This window comes from Anopheles darlingi, chromosome 3, assembly GCF_943734745.1.
Source record: "Anopheles darlingi chromosome 3, idAnoDarlMG_H_01, whole genome shotgun sequence".
NCBI classification, from domain to species: domain Eukaryota; kingdom Metazoa; phylum Arthropoda; class Insecta; order Diptera; family Culicidae; genus Anopheles; species Anopheles darlingi.
In genome coordinates this window covers 21,914,544-21,938,966 of record NC_064875.1, presented here as the reverse complement: position 1 = coordinate 21,938,966, position 24,423 = coordinate 21,914,544, and the positions used below count along the sequence as shown (strand labels likewise).

General features: G+C 48.8%; 1 protein-coding gene across 4 annotated transcripts in view; it reads right to left on the bottom strand.

Annotated features, from left to right (window-relative positions):
- The window catches only part of LOC125955922 (MOB kinase activator-like 2), a 93,913-nt gene that overhangs the window by 31,725 nt on the left and 37,765 nt on the right, over positions 1 to 24,423 (bottom strand). For 2 of the 4 annotated variants that reach the window (XM_049687259.1, XM_049687260.1), the window contains exon 2: positions 20,410 to 21,103. The exons of the other annotated variants lie outside the window; for them this stretch is intronic. In XM_049687259.1, the coding sequence (XP_049543216.1) occupies positions 20,410 to 20,591 (182 nt within the window). In that variant the 5' untranslated portion in view covers positions 20,592 to 21,103. The remainder of the gene's footprint in view (positions 1 to 20,409; positions 21,104 to 24,423) is intronic. 4 annotated transcript variants of the gene reach the window in all.

Sequence of the window (24,423 nt, the reverse complement as noted above, 5' to 3'; positions counted from 1 at the left end):
TTAGCTCCGAAGCTCGGAAATAGGTGGCGAAGAGAGCGTTTCTGGTTTTTCTAGTTTCTTGTTTTCCTTCTCCATTTTCCCATCCCAACAGCAGCGGCATGTGTCGATAGCATGTTTTGTTTGTGACGCTAACTCCAGCTATCGATAGAGGGCGCGACGCGTATAGGACACACTCGTGGCCACCAAGTATGGTGTGGTGAAGAATCGGATAAAACGTAAACACACACCAGCCATCCGCGAATGGCCAACCTTCGCGACAAAATAGGTCACACTCTCGTCTCGCGTCAACCGCCATTTGTCGCGTGTTCCGTACAGTTTGCAGGCTCCTCCACCAAAAGGAAGAGCCCCGTTAGCAGTGTATCGTCCCCGGTCTATTGGCTAAAGAGTCATGCAACTGCAAAAAGGGGAAATGCTACAGACGGCGGAAAGATGTGGAACAGGTTATCATACTGTCTCTGGCACTGTTTATTGCTCCTTCGGCCTCTTCGTGCTTGCTTTGCGCCTTTACGCGTCTTCTCGTGGTCACGAAAAACATCCACATTGCGTGTAAGGTCGGCATTCGCTAGGAGTAGAAGGGGCAAGAGCACCAGTAACATAACCGGGTACACAGCGAGATGGAGTAGCATAGGATGGATGATATGAATGTTGACTCCACACTGGTGCTGCAAGTACAGAACCTGTTTGTTCGCCTTCCCACATGTTATTGAGTGTAACAGTGGAAGAGCGAGAGAGAATACAGTATAATGAAAGAGAATACATCCGTAAGATTCTATGAAGTTTACTGAATTGATGATCCATGCCTTTTCAAAATCAATAAAAACATCAACTCCTCGCCTAACCATCTTTGGTAGCATAACAAACATTAACTAGCACTAGCTTGCAGACGTCGACGAAGCCAATCTCTCCATATTTGCATCAAAGAGTGCAACGGCGATGTACAGATCTAGTGAGCGCCGATGACGTCTGGCTGTTACCATAGCACCTCGCGCTGAATGCATGCAATAGAAAGTGGTCCAAGCAACCCCATAAGCGGGATAAGGGAGGTTGCATTGCATAACGAGCTGGTGGAGCAGAGCAGAGGAAAAGCAGGAATCGGAACCCAGCAAAGGAAAGGACGCACAGTCACCGTTCCGTCCGTGGCAACCGGTGTTGCGAATGTGTCTCGCGAAAGCCTTATTGCAACACAAAGAAACTCTCTACACGAAGTCGAGCAGAAGTGTGCCAGCAGCAGCACAGCTCACGTGGATCGGTAATCGATCCAACGGTACATGTCGTGTCCGTTGGTGGAAGAACAACGAAGAGAACCCCAATCGTATGATGCCAGCCACAGCACACCGAAGGGAAGCAGCACACGTGTGTTAAAGGGGCATAGGAATTGACCTTCGTTCTTGCTTCCCCACCGGAATAGGATAGAAAATCAATATCCTTGGACTCGATGGAGAGCAATAATCATTTTAGCTAACAAAAGCCTTGAAATACAATAATTTAAATAAATTGTCCCTTGTCCCGAACGAGATACTCTTGCTGCGATCCCGACGGAACGGAATGGGTCTGAGATTGTTTATTTTCACAGCAGCCACCACCGGCTGGAGGGTAGCAGATGGTTGCCCCAGCAGTATCCAGAGAAGCATCTATAATCATAAACTTCCCGTTTGCACTTGGACCAGTTCCAGAGTGTGTGGTCTTCTACTTCTCCTCCACTGGCAGAGAGGTTGCAATACGCGCGCGGTTCGTTCGCGTTCCGGATTCGGACGATTTGTTTTTCTATCATCATCATCAACAACAACAGCAGCAGCAACAGCAGCACCCGGATGGCAATAAAGTTTCCCCCGGTGAAGGTCCTCGAACGACCACCACCACCACTACCACTCTCCAAAGGACGCGTTTCTGTGCAATAAAAGCGACACCGACATAATGTTTAATTTAATAACATCGGAGCAGTCGAACGGAAGGAGGAACACCCGCGATGGGCAAATTCTCTTCATTCATTCGATCTGCTATGGAGCTGGAATGTTGATTTTGGGAGCCCTTGAGCGCGCACCAGCAGTGGAGAAATCATTCTAAAGGCAATACCAAGCCGGTTCTCGGTGTGTTCGCAGTAAAACGTTACTGGCCGTGGTGCGTCGAGCTTTTCGGTACGCACCAGTCGTCGTCATCCTCGTCATCATCGTCGTCGTCGATAAAACCGTAAAATACCGTTCCATCAACTGTACTACTGGTACCTTTCCATCGGCCATCGTTGGGCACTTCTTCATCGTCTGCGATCGCTCCGCGGTGTGTCCTCGATCGATCGTGACAACGCGTCCACGCGCGAAGTGGACGAGTTTTATGGTGCGGACCGCGCCCGCCTTCTTCTAGTCTACACGAGGAAGCGGCAAACCAAACGGCTTGACCGCGGAGAGCAGCACCGGGTTTGTTGGAGCACCATTTGCAAGACGTGCATGATGGCGCACAACATTATCGGCGAAGGGGGGACGACACCGGAACCGGTGGGGCGTAATTATAGCGAAACTTTTTAACTTTAGCCGCATCAGATGCTCGGTCGCACCCGTCCGTAACAATACAAAGTTTAAAAAGCGGACGGGGCCAGGACCGACACCGGCTGTCGGAATTGTTAAACTCGTAAGGGTAAGTCCCCGCGGGACGGCGAAGGTCAAACTGAGAACCGGGAGTGTGTTTTAACGCGCGATTCACCGCTTTCAACGATCACCACGCTGCGACGTGGTGTATAAATTGGAAAAGTATTCTCAAAAGTACACGTGAGTAGTAAGATTAACGCCCCATCGTGAGATGAATCGATTAGTGTAAACCGTTTCTTGGGTCACATCGACAGGTGACGTTATTGCAATATGCAATTTTGCAGATAGTTTTTAGGAAACGTAATGTTTGATGGGTAACAGGCGTAATTTTAAGGTAACACTTCTTCTTCAACCTATTTTGCTACATGTGCTTTGGCTGTTCCGGTAATTTTAGGTCTTTCAATGCGCACTAAAAATTAGATGTTCTCTTATTGTCTTTTAAACAAATTTTAGTACAAAAGAAACGATGAGAATAAGCTAATAGTGACCTGTTGGGAAAAACCGAACGAATTAATTCAAAGATCAAGTATAAAAACCGCAATACAACAAAAAAAAAAGTTGCAAAAGCAACCATAGACATCTTACCAAACTATCGTAACAATAAAAAGCAAAACCAACCGTCTGAAAATGGGCCGGGCCACTTTTTGCCAGCCAAGGCCAATTCCGTCTTAAAGATCAACGCTCGAAAGTGCACTGCGTGTCAAATTACTGGCCACCCACCTGGCGCTGGAGGAAGGAGCAATGCACGTGCACGAACTTATTTGCATAGAGCAGCTGTGTGTGTTTGTGTGTGAGTGCAATTTCCAGCAGCCGAGCCCCTCCTTTCCTCCTCCTCCTCCGTGCCAGCGCTGGGTTCCTCCTCCTACATACGAAGATACGAGATAGGAAGATGACACAGGGTACGGTACGGCACCGGTGGAGGAATACGGGTCACGCCATCAGCCGACCCTCGCCGTTCATGGCGGTGGTGGTGCCGTAGCGTAGCCGTTGTTTCCAGTAATTATAGCGCTCCAGGCCATAATGTGCATAATATTAAACATTGAACCAAAAGGATAAAACTGAAATGCAACGGATGCACGACCCGTACGATCATCATACTGTTGTGTGGACCAGTTTGCACGACGGATATGATGGCGATAGTGGTGGTGGTGGTGGTGGTTCCACCATACCATTATCATCACCCTCTGCTTGAACCACCGCTGTCACATAACGGGTGGTCGTTGTCGTCGTCGTCGTCGTTGTCGTCGTTGGGCACAGTCCCAAAGGGATTGAAAACTTGTTTGCGCAGCCGGTGGAAAAGTAGGTGAAAATGCCCCACACCATCGGTGAAGAGAGCAGCTTCGGGAAAACTTTACTCAACGCTCAGTGTGGTAATCAATCATTTTACACTTCCAGTAGCGTGTGGGTTCCGTTTGCCTTTCTTCCTCTATCTCTCCGTCGAATTTAATTTAAAAGAAAAATATTTAAAATACAATAATTACTCTCATAACCAGCTGCCAAGGTTTGGTACTAAAGAGCCGTTCATGATACATGCCCCCCCATCGGCGAAGGGCAGCAGACGCGACCCCATCCTGCTGCTGCTGCTGCTGCTATTTTCCTGCCGATGAGCGCAGTTTTCTATGTAAACACGAGATGCCCTTCGGAAGCCACACAGCGAGTGCTTTGATGAATATTCATCGAGCGTTCTTCACCCCGACAATACCGGTCTCGTTACCGGGTTACAACAAGTGCCTGCTGCTGCTGCTGCCGCGGCCCCGGGAGTGAAGTTCAAGAGAAGCAGAGTTACAGAGAATGACGCAGAGCCGCTCCGTCCGCAGAAGATGGAATCTTCTGGATGCATTATGAGTTCGTGGTCGTTGCTGTTGCTGCTGCACACCATGCATCCATCTTCGTCAGCATATTTTTACACAAATAAGGCCCAGTAGGTGTCGAGCTTTCAACTCTGGGGGACCTGGTGTTTCCTGGGCATGTTGTGAATGGCGAGAGAGAGAGCGACGACAACGGGTGAAATGGCAAAACGAATCCAACACCGTCTATTCGATCGATTGATCGGCCTAAGCTTGCCCTGTACGTCCCCACCACCACCACACACTCGTGTGTGGCGAAAAATTCATTAAAACCCATCGGTATCCGGCAAACCAAATTTCCATAAGCTCCATTTTCATTTCGTTCTCGTTTGACGACGGTGACCTCGATTTCGGGGAGCTCGAGTGCCCCACGAAATCGCGGGTAATGCATTATTAATACGCCGGAGTCGTCATCGTCGTCGTCGTCGTTGTTGTTGGCGAGCAGCTTTAAGTGACATGCAAAATACCAATATCTTATGCGGGGTGGGAACGCAAAGAATCGCTTCACAAACACGTACACACACACGGCCGTGCTATGAGGTGTTTATGAAAAATGGAAACACCTTGCTGGGGCACCATTTGGCAAATTGTCACGCCGTCTCAAACCATATCGCTCACAGCGCGCGCGCGTTGACGAATGAAAGGGGATCAGTTGCGTATTGTCATATGACAACCAAGAAGCTTGGTCTATCGAGCTCACACTGGAGGCCATTGTTGTGTCGCACGCACGGGCTGTGGGGTGTGAAACGGCTAATGGTTTTCTTGATTTTCTGCGTTGTTCCGTGCTGCCTTCCGGACACCATTTCGCGGACGCGTCCGCTCGGTTCGTTATCTTTTCGATTCTGGACCACGCTTCATTGTGTGGATCCATTGTGTGACCGGGGTTGAAGGTGATGGATCTCGTGTCGCTTTATGAGGATCTTTTTAGACGTTTGACGGACCATGGCCATTCTGCGCCCGCGTGGTGACCGCTTTCACTTTTTGACACTTTTTCTGGCCATCACACACTACGCCATATGCACCCACACATTGTGTCGCATAATCTCAATTGTTGGTTTCCCCCTCCCTCGTTCGGCCGACCAACCTGCTAATGCTCAAAAAAGTGTCAGGTGCCCGGCGAATGGGGTGGGGTTGGGAAATGAAAAGAAAATGATTTCCTTTAACAATGCTGAGAACGGAGAGAACGTCCGCGACAACTCTCCGTTTGGCTTCTCAACAACGCTCGCACTTCGCACCGTTGGTGTAAGAAGTTCGGTGTTTTGTTGGTCAGCGGGCAAATGGTGACGCGATGCGATGAAGATCAGCAGGTAATCGGAAACGGAAGTCACACGCCCTCGAGTAGAACACAAAAGGGAAAAGTGTGCGGACGGCACACTAATGAACCAAAAACCCGAACCAAAAACAAGGTTTCGCACTCGTGGCGGCGCTTATGGGGCCCGTACTCAAGCTGAAACGAGGACAGATGCTGTGAATGCCGGTGAGTTTCACTTTTCCGTGTCGGTTCTTTCCGAGGTGAAGGAAGTCGGTTTACTTTCTACGACTGTAAACCAGTAACCAGCAGGCACTTTACGAAGTTATGGCATTTGAATCCCGGCGTACAGTACCGCAACAATTCACGCTCTCTCCCTCGCTCTATCTCTCTCTTTTCTCTGTATCGCTCCCAGTTTCTTATCATAAAGCCCAGACTGCGTAAGAAGTCGTAGGGGAACCACTGCAACAGGCGCATCTGCAACGTGGTGTCGCAGGACATAAAAAAGGATTAGCTCGAAGAAGGTTTCTCGAAGGGGGGCTAGCAAATCGTTTACTCCAAATATGCTCCAAATTAAGTCCAGATTTTACGCCAGAAGTTGAGCGTTGGCCGAGTCCAAAGAAACCTTTCCAGGACGCAAGTTTCAACCTCATATCCTGATCCACTGTTCTCTGCGTGCGTGAAAGTGAAGTCATCGAAATAGAAAGCATCGGCAACTTACCTGTAAAAAAACAAGGATGAGAAAGCATAACATTACAAACATGTTTTACATTCGTTAACAATGCTATTACGAAAAGCAACAGTTAAACTAAAGGTTAACTCCGCTGATTATTTTAATAGTATTTGCAATTATAGCGCTAAGAGATTGTGTTTAAATTGTTTGATTTTAATCATCGCCACCAATCCCGATACTGGCCCCGGTCAGGTGCGGCCGATTAAAACCATTCTTCTTCGTCGTGTGTTCTGTGTGATTCCCCCCGCTTTCTTTTTGGCGTATTTTTGATATTCATTACGACAATCGGCAGCCCACCACAAAGTGTGGGCCCCATCGCAGAAGTTGTTTAATGGTGGATAAAGGAAGGTAATAATAAAGGAAGGTTGATAAGCGAGTGCGGGAGGGGCTCATCATTAAATTTACAGTTAGAACCGCGTAATGGCGCCAATTAAGAGAGTGGCGCATTTCTGCCTTACTTGCCGTCTCGAGAACTGTCCCACTTACGCGGAGGAAATCCCCCACCGAGCCGCCTGCTAGCATGATCATGCGAAGCGGAGCAGATCGGTTGAAGGCTGGGGCACAAAAAAAAAGGAAAATGCTTCGACAACGGCCACGCCGAGAGCAGCAAACCGTATCGAAAGGGCTACACACACGCACAAGAATTGGCGATGGTGGCGAGCACTGGTAATAGGCACTATATATCGGGCATTATGCCTAGTATCGCTCTCTTGTGAGAACTTTATACTGATTGAGTGATGAAACGCTGGATTTTGGCGTTGAGTTCATTGATGTGATCGTTGAAAAGCGATCAAATCAACGAATAGTAATCTCAGGTCCACGATCGACTGTTTCTTTTTTAGCTCTAGTTGTCTGACCAAATGCTTTTACGCAATCCAAGCTATCCATAGCTTGCGAGAAGCAGTGTAGCTTCAGTAACAAGCGGCGAACATACCTAATCGAAGTAACCGTAGCACGAGTTCATAAGGCCTGTGGCCTACTTCGTCGACCACTAGCCATGCTTCATGGGAATCAGAAAAACGAAACCCCGCCGTCGCCTGGTGGTGAACGATGTGACATTAACTGAAGATGAAAGACACACGAAAAGACACGATCACGATGATCCTCTCAAATAGCGTCACTGCGTCTTGCGACTAGCGAGCGAAAACGAGAACAGCATAAGGAAAAAAAGAGAAAAGACGATCACTAGGCGTCAGCGTGACGCGAATGTCGAACGGTTTCCCTCCGAGTTGCATCATTTATTGTTTTGTCGAGACATGGAAAACCCTCTGCCTATGCTTCATAAGAACTTAAAACAGGGCGTTGTCACATTCATTCTGACACTCGGCCTGCTGGGAATAGCTATAGGCGTTGTTACTGGATCGGTTCAATTGGGAAACCTCGCAATCTAGGCCAGCGCACCACCATGGCGGCGGCTGGTGCCACTGCGAATGGGGCGAATGCTGCACTTTTTTTTTTATTTCAGCTCCTTCATCCAACGGTACACAAACAGCAAATATAGGTAAGCGGGGGTCTAAAAAGACTACCCGGATGTTTGAGGCAGCACTAATGAGCGACCGCGAGGGGCGCGATCATTTTGTGCGATCAGGTGGCACACATACACGCACATAACTTCCTAGCAGGTGACTGCATTTTCTTTTCTTCGCTTCACCACCGATTGATCGAAAGTCAAACATTAATTTGGGCCACCATCAGGGCCCGGTGTGATGGGCGCGGGGGTATGCTTTTTGCACGCTTTTCACTTTTTCTATGCTACCGGTGTTGGGTGTGTTTTGTGCTGTGTGTTTCGCGGATGTTTTTGTACACTTTCGGCATCCAAAGGCAAATTGAAAAATAGCTGGCCGTTTCATTGGAGCGAGACACGACCCGTGTGGTAAAAGTGGCTGTTCGCTGCTGAACTTTTAACCTCATTTTTTTGGGGTGGATGGGAGCAATGGGAGATATCCTTATGTGGCACACAAAGCACTCCAGCTGCGACATGTCAAGCGAGAGATGAATCATCACGTTCAAGCGGCACGATGAGCGAAGGGCGATAATGATCCTGTGAACTGCTGCCTGCTGCGAGGGGTGAGATGGTTAGAAAGTGAAATGTGGCAACTAAAAAAAACAAAATAATGCTCGAGAGAGCCGACCCAGAGAGTTGACGGACACAGACCCGGTTTGGATTTCGCAAACCGGATAGAAGAATTTAATACGAAACAAAGAGAGTACAGCACTACGCATAATACACAAAGCCGGAGTTCTTTCGGTATTTATCAGCATATTCGACGAGGGTGGGAACGAGATAGACGGAGCATGAGCAAGTGCGACTGGAATACCGTTATCTTGCGGTGAATCATTTGCCACAGCTGCATTGTGTGTAACAGTATGAAGCCCCTAATCTACATTCACACATTCTGATGCTGCGGTACAGAACCAGAACACTTTTTAGTTGCACGTGGCTAGACCTCGCATGAGTTGCAGCGGAACAGAAACTGATAAGTACCCTAGACCCCATTCCCCATTATGGGACTGTAGCATGCAAGATCTGGTTGTTCCTTGCGAGATTGTGTAGTGCTGGTCGAAATCCTAGTCACGCCAGCGAGCGCGTGTAGTTGACCTCGAAGGCACGGACCATTTTGTTGCAGTCGCAATTTGGCAGAAACTTTCAATTTTCGAAACACCTCGTCTCCAATCGATCGCGATCGCTCCCCGATTGACAAACAATTTGCTTACGAATTAGGCAATGGATCCGTACACAAAAAAGGCACACCCGCCCTCTTTAATATGGACTAATTTTTGGTCAGGTTCCAGTTCATTCCAGTCCAACGACTAGACCGACCTGGGGACCAGACAAATCAATCATCTTGACACATCACGGTCTGGCTGAAAAAGAAAAAAGAAAAGACAACGAAACGACCGGAATCGACCAGAAGGAGCAGGTGCAAATGATCTTAAATGGTTTCGTCACCCTGGCGCGAAAGGAATAATCGATTAGTTTCAATCGAAAGCGTGATGTTTTGCGCCATTCCCGGGGGGTACTAGATGGCGCCATGTTTGCTGCTTGACAAGATCACGGTAGTGCTAGCGAACTCTACAATCCATTAGAAACGCAAAGTGCGTGCAAAGTTGCTATGGAAACGCAACGGATCTCGCCTAATGCCGCTACACGCAAGACACTGATCATGCATGGAAGAGAAATCAATCCTTTCGGTTCACTCTATCATATGTTCTCCCGAGAATGGAATGCAGTTGCATGTCCCCCTCTCCGTTTGCACGAATCGACACCATTTTGACACACACGCGTTCACATACACGGGCTGTTACCTTGACATTAGACTCGAAGCTGTAGAGCTCGAGCAGACCTTGCCGCGGATTATCGGCGAACTTCTTCGCGACGAATTATACGCGCACCACCACCACATCGTTTCTGTCTTTGCCACCAACACTAACCGGAATGGCGAAGTTTGCCATATCAATTACACAGCTAAACCGGAGCACCAACTGTATCGTACCGCCCGGCGAGAAGGAAACGCAAAAATGGATTCTAGCAGTTAACCCTGACTGTAAGTGCCCGGACGGATCACACGGAGCGCACAGTGTACGAGGCATATATCTGCTGGCATACGGGTGAGCTGCGCTGACCTGGTTACCTTGGCCGTTTGCAACTCGTTTGGAGGGGCATGAATCGCGCGGAGCGCTTTGGTGAATTCAACATGTGCGCGAGCGCGCCCCAAACGTTTCCTTTCGTGAGCTGTCAACGGCGGGTAGCCCGCACAGGACAGTGGTCTCTATCGAAGCAGGCGGGCTTGCTGCTGGTTTGGGGATGAGGTTTTTGGCTAGCGGAACATGTTTTACGAGCAGTTAAACAACCATCGAACAACTTTTCCAAGCGGTTGACGGTGAGAGACGTAGTGCAAACACAGGCGAGAGAGTCCGGTGGGCATGATGACAATGTTCGGGAGGGGGGATACTCAAAACCTATCATCGGCCCATCGCTGCGGATGAACGCGCGTGTGTGCGTCTCGTGGTCGAAGAGTAGGTCAGCTGCCTCGGCGGCTGTAGTAAGTAGCGGGGATTGCAACATCCTATCATCGGTGCGCGGTTTCCGAAAAGGGGGGTGACATCGGTGTCATAGGCGACACCCAACCAAACCAATCCCCCCAATCGAACACTGTCTGCCCCTCTCATCTGTGTCACCCTCTTTTCTCACACATCAGCTGTTGAAACCTGGGCCATACTTAATTGAACCTCAGCTTGTAAACCCTGGCCAGCTGTTAGGTGCACACACGCGCAGAAACACATAGAGAAGTTAGTGTCAACCGCATCGCTAGCAACCGAAAGCAGTTAGTAAACAACAGTAGCAGCAACAGTACCAACCAGTTCTCCACTGTGATGATGAACTGGCGAACCGGTTAGATGAGCAGGTGAACATCAGTCTTGCCCGTTTGGCATAAAGCAGGCACTCGAAGAAGTTGAAATGATCGAATACTGAGGTGGTGAAGAACATGGTAGATAGAGGCCAAAAATGCGAAGAATGGTGTTTGGTGAGCATGTAGTGGGATTTGAAAAGAAAATTTATGGAGACGTCAGATGAACAACAGCCATTTCAACACTGCCAGAGGTTGCTAACAACCGTAGTTTTCAAAGATCTTGTAATGCAATGGAATTGAGAGAGCGAGAGAGAGAGAGAGAGAGAGAGAGAGAGAGAGAGAGAGAGAGAGAGAGAGAGAGAGAGAGAGAGACATGTGAGTGACAAGTATGGGAGTAGCTTATATTAATATCACTTCTCCTCAGATAGTCAATACTATAGCAAGGATTTTTCATTTTCCTATTTGTTTCGTTGCAGATACTCTTCTTGAACAAAGTATGCCATTAAAGAAGATTAAAGTGGTGCAGCATAACTTATCAAGCTGTATAGTAAGATGAGTTCTCTTCTTTATATCTGTAAAGACTAAAGAAGCACTAATTTGTTGCAGCTACTGCCAGTTCTACTTCACGACAGGCAGCTTTAACTTTGTTAGGGAAATAAGGACAAGGCTGTACACCACCATATGTCGGGGGAACGAAAATAGATTTAATTAACAACATTCGAACAGAGTTACCCACTGTACACTGTCCGCCGGTATACTAATGCATCGCCGGACTGCGTCATATGGCGGGATTGGTTCCGGCTCCGGCTCCGGTTGGATGTCACATTATATCTCCGCAATGAACTGAGCGCAACAACCGTTCCTTTCCTCACAACACCTGATGGATTGATAATTGCTGACGGCTTAATACTGAGTGCGTTTCAGGGTCACACGACCTGGGAGGCCTCGTGTCCCCCCTTTTCTTGCATACCACTACCACAACCCTCCACGCCGCTGCGGGCCTTCTGTGGATGCAAACGACGGTGACAATATCGCGCACCCGTGGGTGGATGTCCCCCCCCCCCATACCTCAATCGGTGACACGATCATCCGATCTCAGTGGGAGTCAATGTTGCTGCAATCTAATGGTTGAATCAATCTTTTATCCCCGTAGCAGCGCGAGGTTACGCGCGGGGCCCACGCATATGGTCGCCGTGTCGCTTGGATAAGAAATATGCGGTTCCCCCCGGGACCTTGTATGCACGTTCGTTGCCTTGGGGTCCTCTCCGCCCCGTGATTGGCGCTGTGCTAGCAGTAAGCTGCTGTAAGTTGAGCTGGTATGATTCAGGACTCACACTAGCGCCAATTTACGGTCGTGGATTTTATTCTCTGCCTCCAATGCCTATACTCTCGATTGTTGGGTACAAATAATGTTCTTAAATTAATTTCAGCAAAACAGTGAACAATCAGAAACAACTTGAAAGCTCAATTTTATGCTTTGTTGCCATGCAAAGCTGTGCCGCCCGGGCCCGGGAACAACAATGTCGGTTGGAAGGGATTGATGGCCGCATGTGCGATGGGCCTTCATTCCCGAGGTTCGTGAGGCGTGAAGACACGCGCACAGCGCTCGCACTGTGCTGCTCGCACTGGGTTTGCTTGCCTAGAGAGGCTAGAGTATGTTCGCGTGAGGCATGCCACAAACCATCCAGCAGAACGTGTAACTCTCGGTCTCCCGGACCTGGAGAAGGGTGTCTACACCGCACATACAGGCGCCCAACCACCACCCATCTATAGGGGACTGTGTGCTGGTTTCCGCTTGCATTCACTTGACATTTAAATGTGAGAGGCACGGAACGGCACTGGCGACCATTGCTCATTGTTTTCGCTGGCAAATTGTGCTCTGATGCTGCACGGGACGGTGCGAATTCAGTTGTAACTGATTACAACAGCGGGACTTTACAGAGCTGCGGTCTGCGGTATGGGCAGCGGTAATCAATTACGGTAGCAGGGATTGATTATTGGATCACTGTTGTGGAACAGATATGCAGGATTCATCGTGAATATTGCTTGTACTGATAAACAGGAACTTCGACATTTTGGTAAATCCTTTTCTGAAAGTGGAATTTGTTGGTTCTAACATAACACATTTTTTTTTTGTTAATTAATTGCTCCAAACCATATTTAGACAGCTATTCCCCATTAAATTGTTTGCCAAAAATAATTAAACGTCGGTGCGTGCATATCAGATCTACAAAAGAATAATTCTAATTAAACAGGTTCTACCGATAAAATAGTAGATTATGTTGGAATGTAGTGGCTTTGGAATCTACTATTAAATTTTAATTAACTCGTATGAGGCTGGCTATCAGATGGAATTTTAGATTTATTTAAACTGACATAAATTTTTTATACTATTGGGAGTCACTTAAGTAAAATTTGTTCGATATTCTAATATCGAATACATCTTTGGGATTTCATCAAAAAGAATTTCTACCACCATCCATTTGATTCCCAGTACCACCGTTTCTTCACGTCATCAAAATGACCGTTAAACCTCTGCTTCCCTTCCGCTTCGCGCCCTTCGCGAGGTAAATATTTGAAGGATGTGTCCACCTCCCAGCGACATCACTTCCGAGAAGATTCGGTTCGCATCCCAAGATGCCCGAAATCCTGGAGCACCGAATGAAGAGCTGGAAACCCACGGTCGCTGGTTGCATATTCATTCTTCTCTCACGCTACAAAGAATGCACTTTTCTTGTCCGTTTTTACCTTCTCACACCTTCAAGATTGTGTACAAAACGCGGTTCTTCACCATCTACAGGTTTGGGCGGGAAAAAACCCCGGAAAGGAAGGTATTTACATTCTGTACCTTTTAACATTTTCTGTCTTCGAGATTTTTAGGCTTCCAGATCCCTTAGCAGCCGAGAAAGAGAGAAGAAATCAACAGCCGGATGCCAACGGATATTGACACACACAACGCACCGTGGGCTGCCGGTTACCGGGTGATCCGACCGAGAAGTCGGACGCTAGAAGCACCATTACATCATTCGATTGCTTTCCTGTTTTCGAGGTTTCTTTCTCTCTCCTTCCCGTCGGCGTCAAAATCCATTTTCCATTTGCACGTGTTTTGGCGGCGATCGCGAACGATCAGGAAGTGATCAAGTTACAACGGCGCACACGGCGCGTCTCTCCACGTATTCGTCGACGATTTTGAGTTGGCACACTAAATGCGATGGCGGACGAAATTGCGCTCGGTCAATTATTCATCCAACAACACCTCCACCTCCTCTGAACGATTTTAACCGTTAACGGTGTGTGCGTGTGTGTGCGGCGGGGTTCGTGGCATCATTTTACTGTTATAAAGACCCGCGGTTCCGGTCGCCCTGGCCGGGGTCTAGAGCAGAAGGGCCCTTGATCTTCCAATTCGGAAAGCGATCACTTCCTCTAGTGCTTCTCCGGGTGGAAGGAATGAAAACAGGGCAAGAGGCGGTGCTGGCCGAGAAACAAAAGACACATTAAATGCCACAAGACAAACGGGAGATAGAATCCGAAACCCCCCTCGGTGCCGGGGCCGCTGGCGGTCACCGAAATGTCACGAAACTCAATCCGGATCCGGATGGACACGGTACGGTGCGCGGCGTAGCCCCGACAAACCGCGTCGCACGATCTCGCTCTCCCTCTCTCTCTTTTCTCGACAATAGGAGTACAGAAACGAAAAGTGCCGGAGGAATTCGGAACCAAAAACCAAGGAAAGAAGTAAAAAAAAATAAAAAAAGGGACGGAAACCTTTAAAATTCTTCCCGCGAACCGCTCGCGCAATCGGGTTGATTCCTGGGCTTCGGTTTCGAGATTCCGCCAGTTGGTTTACATTTCACTCACCGGGCCGACCTTTTTGTTCTGGCCGCCCCGAAAAAAGGTTGATCTTCAAATTACCAAAAAGTGAACCGAAGAACGATGCCCCATCATCCGCTATCCGAGCGTTGGTCCGCTCCACCGCCATCCCTTCCCCGCCGAGAGAGAGACAGATCATGATTCCCGCTCGACCATCGAAGAGCGTCCGTTTCGTTTCAATTAGGTTTAATGAACTCGCGTTTTGCCGGTTCGTGGCGCATTAGTGGCGGCGACCCGCGTTTGGCGTCTTGAAGGTGCAAAGTAGTACTTGACAGACATTGCTTGACGGACAGGATCGCAGTCCAGTCGCGTTTATAAAATGGGTCCGCAGGCGGCGTTACCCAGGGGACCCCACAACCACAATGGGAACAATTGTTGTGCGGACCACCTCAAACTGAACCGAGAAGACCGCCGGGAAGACCGAGAGATGTGCTTTCGTTTATACGAAACAAAAAGCAACACAAATATGCTGCTTCCTGTCCCAAACACCGAGACGAAGTGGACGAAGGGGGAAGAGCGCATATTTATTTATGAAACGGATGCAAACGCTAGGGAATTGCCGCGGGAGAGACAGTATCTTGTACATCACGAGGGGAGGAGGAAGTCGAGAAAGCTGAATTTGCCTCTTGTCATCAGTTAACGTTCCCAGGCGGGGCAGAGATTCTTAATTCCATTAGCTACGTCCAAGGAGGAACCATATACCTCTGCTACTTCATCATCATCTTGGACAGGAACTGCATCCTGGGGTGAGCATGGCCGTGCACGCATGCAATATGAATTTTCTTACTAGAGTTTGGCCATGACATTGTGGTGCCTAAGAAAAGCGACCCAAGAAGCTTCTAGAAACGAACGACTGGGAACTGCAACGGAAATGCGTGTTGTGCAAGGTTGCGAGATGCAAGCGTGTGTGTTTTTGAGGGAGAGGGGGAAAGAAAACCTATACCTAAAGGAAAACCACCCCGGACCGGACCAGGAAATGGTCGGTGGCTCACACGCAGGCACGATTCTCGCAGCAACCCGTGCGACTACCTTATTGCGGTTTTAGGCAATTTTGCGAAATGCGTGCTTCAACCGCAGCGGCCCCACCCGCACACACAGCACACATGGTGTCACGTAACTCAAAACCGTGGCCGACACCTTTCGTGGCGGCGAGTGAAGAGAAATGGGCGCGCGCGTGCAGTGGAACCATAACAGTAGACCCTTTTTTCCTTGCCTTTGACGTAGAGCACGTCGCTGCTTGCAAGTGCAGCAGCCGTAAAGAGCATTATAAACTCGCGATCAAGGTAGGCGGCATAGAGGTGACTGCAATCCATAGAGGCAGCAGGCACTGAACGGGCGGGCATGCACCGCTTTCTGTCAAAAGACTGTCAACGGGGTAAGGTTGTGTCTCGGCATTCTCACGTAACCAACTTTCAAACAATGGACCTTCGGTGCTTCGAGTAACTCGCTTACTCTGTGTGCGCGAGACCGCTGGGTATGAAAAATGCAATTTGGCCAGGAAGTCGCGTCGCCGTCGTCGTCGTCGGTGGACAAATTGTTGTCTGGTTTTTATCACTTTTAAGCGCTCATGACTATGAATGAGACTCCTCACCGCGCACCGCTCTGTCGCTGCGGCCAGTATCTCATTTCTGCGCGAATGTCAGACACGTATTAACACCACTCGCACCGTTCAGCAGACCGTTGGAATGGCCAGTCGCTGCCCTGCTCTGTGCTTAGAGACAAAAGAAAGCAGTAAACTGAGCGGAAGGCACATCAATTCTGCAAATTCTTCACGAGTCCGGCGATCCACGGCGGAAGAATTGCGAATACAATTCACGGTCGCGCGAGTACGCGCGGGTCCCCAGATTGTCTTGAGGTTGTCTTTTCTCTAGTAAACAAAACAATTAACCTTAAACCGTTTGCTTTTCTCAGCCATTGGCCTCTGCTATGACTAGCCGCGTGCTAATGCTTGTTGCTTAGCACCCTCTACCTTACCCCAGAGAGACAGAGAGAGGAGATGGCCTTGGTGGTACCAACCTCTGTGTGATCCCAGCAGTATTGTCTATGGCAGGTAGTACTTGAGACACACCTTGTGCACGTTGTGGCACAGTGACACCTAGCATCCTAGAGTGATCTTATTTGCTAACAAAGAACAAACAAGTTATCGTTCACCGTCCGGACGTAGCTGTCGCATTCTCTCTGTCCAGTACGGTGGTATCGTCAACAGTCGCAACTGTCCCGCAGTGCCAAAGTAACAGAACACCTTGGACTCATTCCAGATAGGGTTCTGTAGTTCTGCGCTGTAGTTCTGGAGAATTGCTTCCACCAACAGGTTCCGGTTTTCCTGTTTGTTTTTTATGCTTTGTGTCGAAGGTTCCTGGAGCGTGGACATTGAGTTGGTTTTATTTCTCTCCATCCATAATGTGTGACCGGTTGCGGAACATGTGACACTCGTGGCGGCACGAGGTCAGCCAGGTAACCCGTTTTCGAGAATAGCACGCACACACATGCACACACACGTGCGGGAAGGGCGTGACAGTTAGCAATGGAAGGTGGTCTTGTACTAGAATGCGACATGAGTTTGTGTACCACCAGCTAACTAACTAACCGGCGTCAACGGATAATTATTCGGAATCGTAACCCAGAAGTACTTAGCATATACAAGTAGAGTGCAGCCATTGGGCGTGTTGGACGAGGCAAACGCCTCGGATTACTCCATTCGGTCCAGCAAGACACTTACCTGGAAAGATACAAAAACAGATTAAGTATTAGAGAAAGATGTTTTTTTCCTTGCTCCCAAGCATGAGCCAAGATTTAGATTGCATCGTGTGTGATATTTTCCCCGACGTATAACCTTTCCGGTGATAACCATTTGAACTGAAAATGACACTACTTTCTATCTTTCACAATAATAATTGTCACCATTATCGCTTGCTAATGGCCCAATATCACGATCACCAGTCCCAAACCAATGATTTCTTATGAGAACGGAATGACACGTGGGCTCATTTGGCATTTGACTGCTGCTAATAGAAGCACGCTTACTGTTCCTTCCAGAGCAACTACATATTTAAACAGATTGATTACAGATCTGTTGAAACCATGTCCTACAACTCCGATAAAAGCTCTATAGCCGGGCTTCGAATTCCGAGAAGCGTAGTGATAGTTTGCATCGCCACTAAGAAGGAAGTGAAGTAATGGCTTCGAACATTCCCATAACCCGAATCCTGGCGGCGACTTCGATCTGGTGCTATCTTTTGACGTCTATCGGCACACTCGAACACTACGGCCCGTGCTACTGTTCCACCGTTCTCTCACTTGATGAGGTCCTTTCTATGTCAGACGTCTGCGCCGGTGTTGATCCGAACAGTACGCAAAGGTGGTCCCTCGTGCCGGTGGCTTTCGAGCCGCTTCAAGAGAAGTACTTCTCAGTACGTCACCATAACATCTTCCGAATCGGTGGACTACCCTACGATTGCCTTCGGTTGAGTGCAGTTTGCGGAATGGATGGGACGGACGCTACGCTCGAGCTGACAATCCACTGCCGCAACGAGTCCGCTGCCTTGTACCAACTGAAGCAGTGTGAAGCAGAGATAGTGCAGAACTCCGACCGCTGTCTCACTTTTCAAGGGACTCATTCCTACCGGCTACCGCGTCCATGCCCTAACCAATTCGATGTCTCGAACATGGCCGTAGGTCACGTTAGTCGCTACCTCTACATCGAATACTGTGTCTCGAGCATTAATCGTCCGGAGCATAGGATTGGATTTTGGTTGTTTGTGGCGGAACATCTGCTAACAAACGCTAGCGCCCGTCAGCAGATCGAGGCTACCCTTGTGAAGGATATGGCACGCATCAGCCCGTTAGCATCGCGAAATCTAGTGCGTCCGTTGCGTTTACCCGAGACTGGTGAAAACGAAATGGATCGCTGCAACTGCACGGCATTTGACGAGTATATTCAGGAAGCTGCCCGCTGTGCCACTCCTGTGGAGGCTGCAGTCGTGACAAACAGCCAAGTGCAGAAAATGGAACAAACCGGCGTAGCTGTTGTGAAGGTTGCCACCAGGCAGAATTGGCTGTGGAGCTTACTGCCTTACACCGTACATTGTGTAGCATTGGTGGGCGGCGCGATGTTCACCTACCTCTTGGTTTTTGCGTTCAGAGGCTGGGCAGTTTCCGAACCGATAAGCAATCAGTAATCTAGCGAATAGTTGTTGCAGATCCCCGCGTCTTCGGGGTACCTTAGAGTAATGCAATGGACCGACTAATAGTTGAATTGTGGAGCTTCTTGTCTGTATTAGCTTTGAATCTGCTAATGGAGTGTTGATTGTATGCATTGTATCTTGAAACATCTTATATCTAAACGGCTACTCCTTTGCTTATTCGATTTACTGTTAATTGCTTCGACTCTTGAGTAGTTGCTCCACACGGTGAGAAATAAAGTTCTCCAACATAGAATCGTCTTCGATTCATTTCCTGGGTACTGGATGGCTCATGAAAATGCCCTAGTTCCGTACAACCGTCTATCTTTGCTAACACTCCGTGATTCGTGGGAACCGTACACGATCCGTGCCGCGGCAGTCGAGCATCATAATGCTCCCCCCTCCATTCTTCTCCTACAAAATTCCGAAACAACCGACTGGCGATTGGCAACGAATTGATTAAGCAAGCAAAACATCGATGAACTTACTACTTCGCAGCCCTGGGCGCATCTTGTGTCGATCGATTGAAGGTTTCCCACCGGAACGACGAAGGAGGAACTCGAAGACCACAGTCCGTGGCATCCAAATGCTCCAGAGAATGTAATTATGATCGGTTGCTCTGTATTTGAAGAGAACACGGTTGCCGCTCTGCGCTGCGCCACAGTGTACTAGCAGGCTCTGAAGCCGTATAGCTCAGCGATCGTTCACCTAGTTCCGGTTTCTCATCGAGAACCAGTTTTTGTGTTCCAGCGAGGTTCAGCAGTTCGCAGGCGGCACTTTGCCATCGGATAGATGGTGCCATCATTGCGAAACACTTTGCAGAGTGTTTAATGCTTTTGTGGAAAGTGGTAGTGTCTCGCGACCACACCACTACACTCTATATGTAAGGGTTCCACACAAAGCAGCGACAACTACGACAAGATGGCTCTCCGAAGCGACACGATGGAGTAACGTTCCGGAACGCAAGTTCCTCTACCCCTATCCAGCAGCAGCTGGTGCTGTTTTTATAGCTATACAACGAGCTTACGGGCGTAAGTTATGGTTCATCTCTATATAAACCTAGGAGTAGCGATTGTGCGCGCATCCATCCGTCCGTCGCGCGTACTGAACGTCTTTTCCGTTCGTCACGCGCGGTAAGCCAAGGTCCCCCCTCCCGTACCCATCCTCCTCCGCGCTCGTCTGTTTGGTTTGCGGACCGTGGACCGCATCGAAAGCACGAAAGCGAACGATGGAAAATGGGAACGTGAAATGGCCGCCCTGTGCCTTCGCCAAATGACAATTCACCTCCGTGCAGGCAGGAGGGGATGAAATCTGGGTTGGAAGACACTCGCTGTTGGTGTTTTTATTTTGTTTTTTTTTCCCCGAGCGGAGGAACCAGCGAATCAAAATGTTGAAGAAAATCGAGCAACGCCTCGGTTGCTAAGCATTGAAAATGGGGCGATTGTCGTAGAAACTATTAAAACCGATTATTGGGTCATGGTTTGTGCTGTGTGGATCAACAACACCGTGGAAACTTGATCATATTCCCACTCTTCCTCTGGTTCGGTCGTGATCACTGCGCTGGTTCAAGTAGTAATCGCTGTATCGACGATACTTACGCTACGAGTCCTCCCAGAAAGGCGACGGGACCGCCACCGATGAGCCGAATCTTGCGGTGACAGGAATCGAACAGGGACGGCCGGGCATGCGGTGGCGAAGAGGCATGACTGTGCAGACCCATGACTCCACCACCACCCGGTCCTGGGCCGTGACCGATCAGGTGTGCCGGTGAGCGAAGCATCGCCTTCAAACGTTCGCGCAACTTGCTCAACCGGTAGAGCGTATCCTCCAGGATCGTGTCGTCCTGTACCACACTCCAACCAGGACGACGACGATAACGACCGGCAAACCGGGGGTGACAACCTTCTTCCTACAGCACACACTCTAGGGAATTGCTAAACAACACGCCACACACACACGCACACGTGGCGACTCCACGTGTTGATGCACTTTTCGCACTGATTGAAGTATGCTGGAAAACCCCGGATACGTGTTTCAGCGGAGATGACGGGGTACGACGAAGAACGGCAAAACAGCAGGCGGAGGATAAACAAATTTCCACCTCATTTCACCACACGGTACACTACTCTCACCACCGATACACACATACACACACACGCTTGGAAAATTTTTGATTTACTTTCTTTCTTTCTTTTCTTCTCGGTCGCCGTCGCGGCTTCTGACAGCACTTTCACCCGGATTTTCGATCGATCCGCTGCGATCACTCACGTTGAAAACACACACGCTCGAGCGCTAGATGATGATGATGATGTGGGAGAGAAATTTTTGATGGAAAAAGGAAAATTTGAAAACTCTACACGCTGTGAAGAAAAAAAACTGAAACCGTACTAAAACAAAAAGTGACAGATTGCTGTGTTCGCCGTGATGGATCACACTGAGTTTTCACTATATTTTCACAGTTCCCGTCTTTTGTATCTGTTTGTCTCTCTATCACTAGCTTGGATACGTTCGATTTCGATCCCTAGTGAGACCGAACCGGGCGCACTTTTCCGATTCCAGTGAGTGGGGTGGTCTAGAGCCGGATATGAGAGACTAGTCCGAAAATGCAAGTTCAGCAACAACAATGCAACAGTCACGCCGCAGCAGGAAACGATCGATACTCACGCCCTACACCATCCGCCGCCAACATTAGCAAAGAAAAGCGATCGTCGATTGAAAGTGGAAAAACAAACGTTTTTTTTTCTCCATTTCATCATCTACCGGGTCCGTCCGACGAACGGGGTGGTGGTTTCCTCTTATCGTCCAGTCATCTACTGCCTACGATGCCGGATCATCCGGAACAAGCGTCTCCGGCGGGTTAACTGGATTACACTAGAGTCTCGATTGCGCCGTGAAAACAATAACAACACGTACTACACACGCGCCACCAAAATAACAGAGGGGAAGGGAGGGAGGGTGTTTGACTCGTGTGTTGATAATGGTGCCATAAACATTCGGCCACACTAAAACGCTCTCGTCGAGGGGGCAACAACATTTACATTGAATGAATGCTGAGATGATCGAAGATATTTTCTTCTCGTGGCGGTGCCTCCGTATTGCGGCGTATTGCGCGATCGCGTTCGCGATTCAAAGCACCACACAATGCGTTCGAGTCATTGTGCATTTAATGTTATGCACGCAACTCCGTTTTTCTCCGTTTTTCTCCGTTTTTACTGCTCACGTATGAGGCGAGGTTTTTGGATATGACACGATCTATAGCGAGGGTGTGATAGGATGAGTGTGCTGCCAGAAAGTGATAAGTTTCACTCTCACTCGTGATGCGTGATCGCACGTACCGGGTGTGTGTATACCCGGCGGAGTGGATTGATCGCAGCATCTACGCGAAGCGCCACACTAAAGCTGATCAACATTGACATTTCACTTTCACAGTACTAGAGTACTGCGGGAAAACCCTCTGGTCACGATCGCGTCCCGAGGACGTAACTCCAACTGTGAATACGTGAATCTTAGGTCTTTCACGTTCGAGATAGATCACGAAACGAGATCACGAGAGCGAAGGAGTGTGTCTCGAGACACTTTCCAGACGTCAAACGTAAAGGACAAACGTAAGGCCTGCCAGGCCATGGACTTTGGGTTTAGATGTTTCATTTTTCAAAACAAGAAAAAATAAGTAATTCCCTTGAATCTGGCCAGAACTGGTCGAGGAGCGTGATGGTTCGCTCGGCTCTCTTTTCGTTTATTCTTTTTACCCGTCATTTCCCTTTCACTACACAGATAAGCGCACGATTCGGTTGCATAACAGCCCGCAAGACATTGAGCCTTGAGACATTTTTAATCTGTTTTCTCGCGTGACTTTTGCAACTGTCAACGAGAACTGTCGAGTCCACGTCATGTCTGAATATTGCGCGGATCATTTACTATGTTTTGAGAAAAAATTTCGTACCAAGACCAAGTAGTATACTTAGGCATGATAGTATTATTAAACTCTAAACAATGGTGACATTAAAAAAAGTCCTAATCTCGATGAGATCACGCACTTTGACAAAAACAAGCGTCCCAGTTGCCACCGAAAGCACCTCGGGGTGACCTCCGTGCAACAATGATCGAAAATTAATCTGCCCCCAGGGGCAGTGTTCCTTTCGTATGTAATCTTTCAACACGATCTGTCAACACGAAGTAGCAAACAGTCACCAACCAGCGAAGAGTGGAACAGCAGCACTGTTAATCCTCTCGCGATGATGGCCCTCCGAAAACAATGGAGAACCTTTGTGAATGGTGCACGAAATCGGAGATCTGTCTAACGTCGCGGATCACGGATAATGGTAGCCAATAGATGGTATGGCCTTAGACGGAGAGAGACCATATAGAATATACTGCCCCAAAACTCACACGCCACCACCACTCGGTCTCTCGGGCCACTTTGCGTAAGATAAGACCCCGTTCGGCTCGCGGTCGCAGTCTATTGTTATAATCGCGGATCGAAATGGTCCGAAATGAAATATGAGAAATCGTGCGTCTGCAGACGACCGCGATGTGGTTGTGGTTTATGGGGTGGCCCGCCCGGCCATCTCCTCCCTCCAGAGTTGAGATCTATGGCGCGATGGTTCCTCCTGTTTTGTTTGACGTCGCCGGACGGTACAGTCGCCGGTTTGCATGAGTGCACACCTGTAGCAGCAGCAGCAGCAGCAGACCGATCTTCAAGAACGGCTCGTAAAACAATGGAAAAAGGAAACAATCGGGCGACACCTTGGACAAGGCTATCGATGTCAGCCACTTCCACGATCGCACCACTCGACGGAGAGTGGAGAACAAGGGAGGAGCGAGAACTTGGAAACGAAATACGAGACAATTCGTTCGTAGCACACGGTGGTCAGTACTCTCCCCGCAGGAGGTTGTTTTCCGCGTTTTACGTCACTGCTCGGCGAGGGGACAATGACTGGAACCGACAAAGGATTGTATTTGACTTGCTGTACTGCCACTATCTTGAGATTATGATCCAATAGTTTTTTTTTTGTAGGGTCATGTGCAATCTTGCGCAAAGCTCTAAGCCCCAAAGTCAAGATCTTTCATGCGCCGATAGTGAAATATCCGAGCAAACATTTCAACACCTTCTCAAATATTGCCTCAAACTATTTCTCCGTTAAGCTGGCCAAGAGGGCGATATGTACGCCCGGACTCCCAGGCAACATCATTTCACAAATTGGTAAAACTGTTTTCTCCACATCTTTTCGATCTGCTCTCTGCATGTGGCGCAGCGGTTCAATACAGACACAGAAGGCATGATCAGCACCACCAAGTTGCCAGACGCTATTTGTGTCCGATTTACGGAAGCGAACCGAATGGGGGAAGGAAAACCAAACCGCCCCGAAAAAGAAAAAGAAAAACGCCAGCAAAATACACGCCACACTGATTATTATCGGCGATTGCACTGTTTGATTTGGTTTGGGGTTGTGACGCGCGCGCGCCCTCGGGTTGGGCAAACAACACTCGCCACAATGTGTCAAAACTGAAACCTCTAGGGCATCGTCGTAGTCGTCCGTCACCGTCGTTACCATAACGCTTGAGCCCGATTTTATGCTAAACAGCATGCTGTTCCAGAAACCGGCATGGTG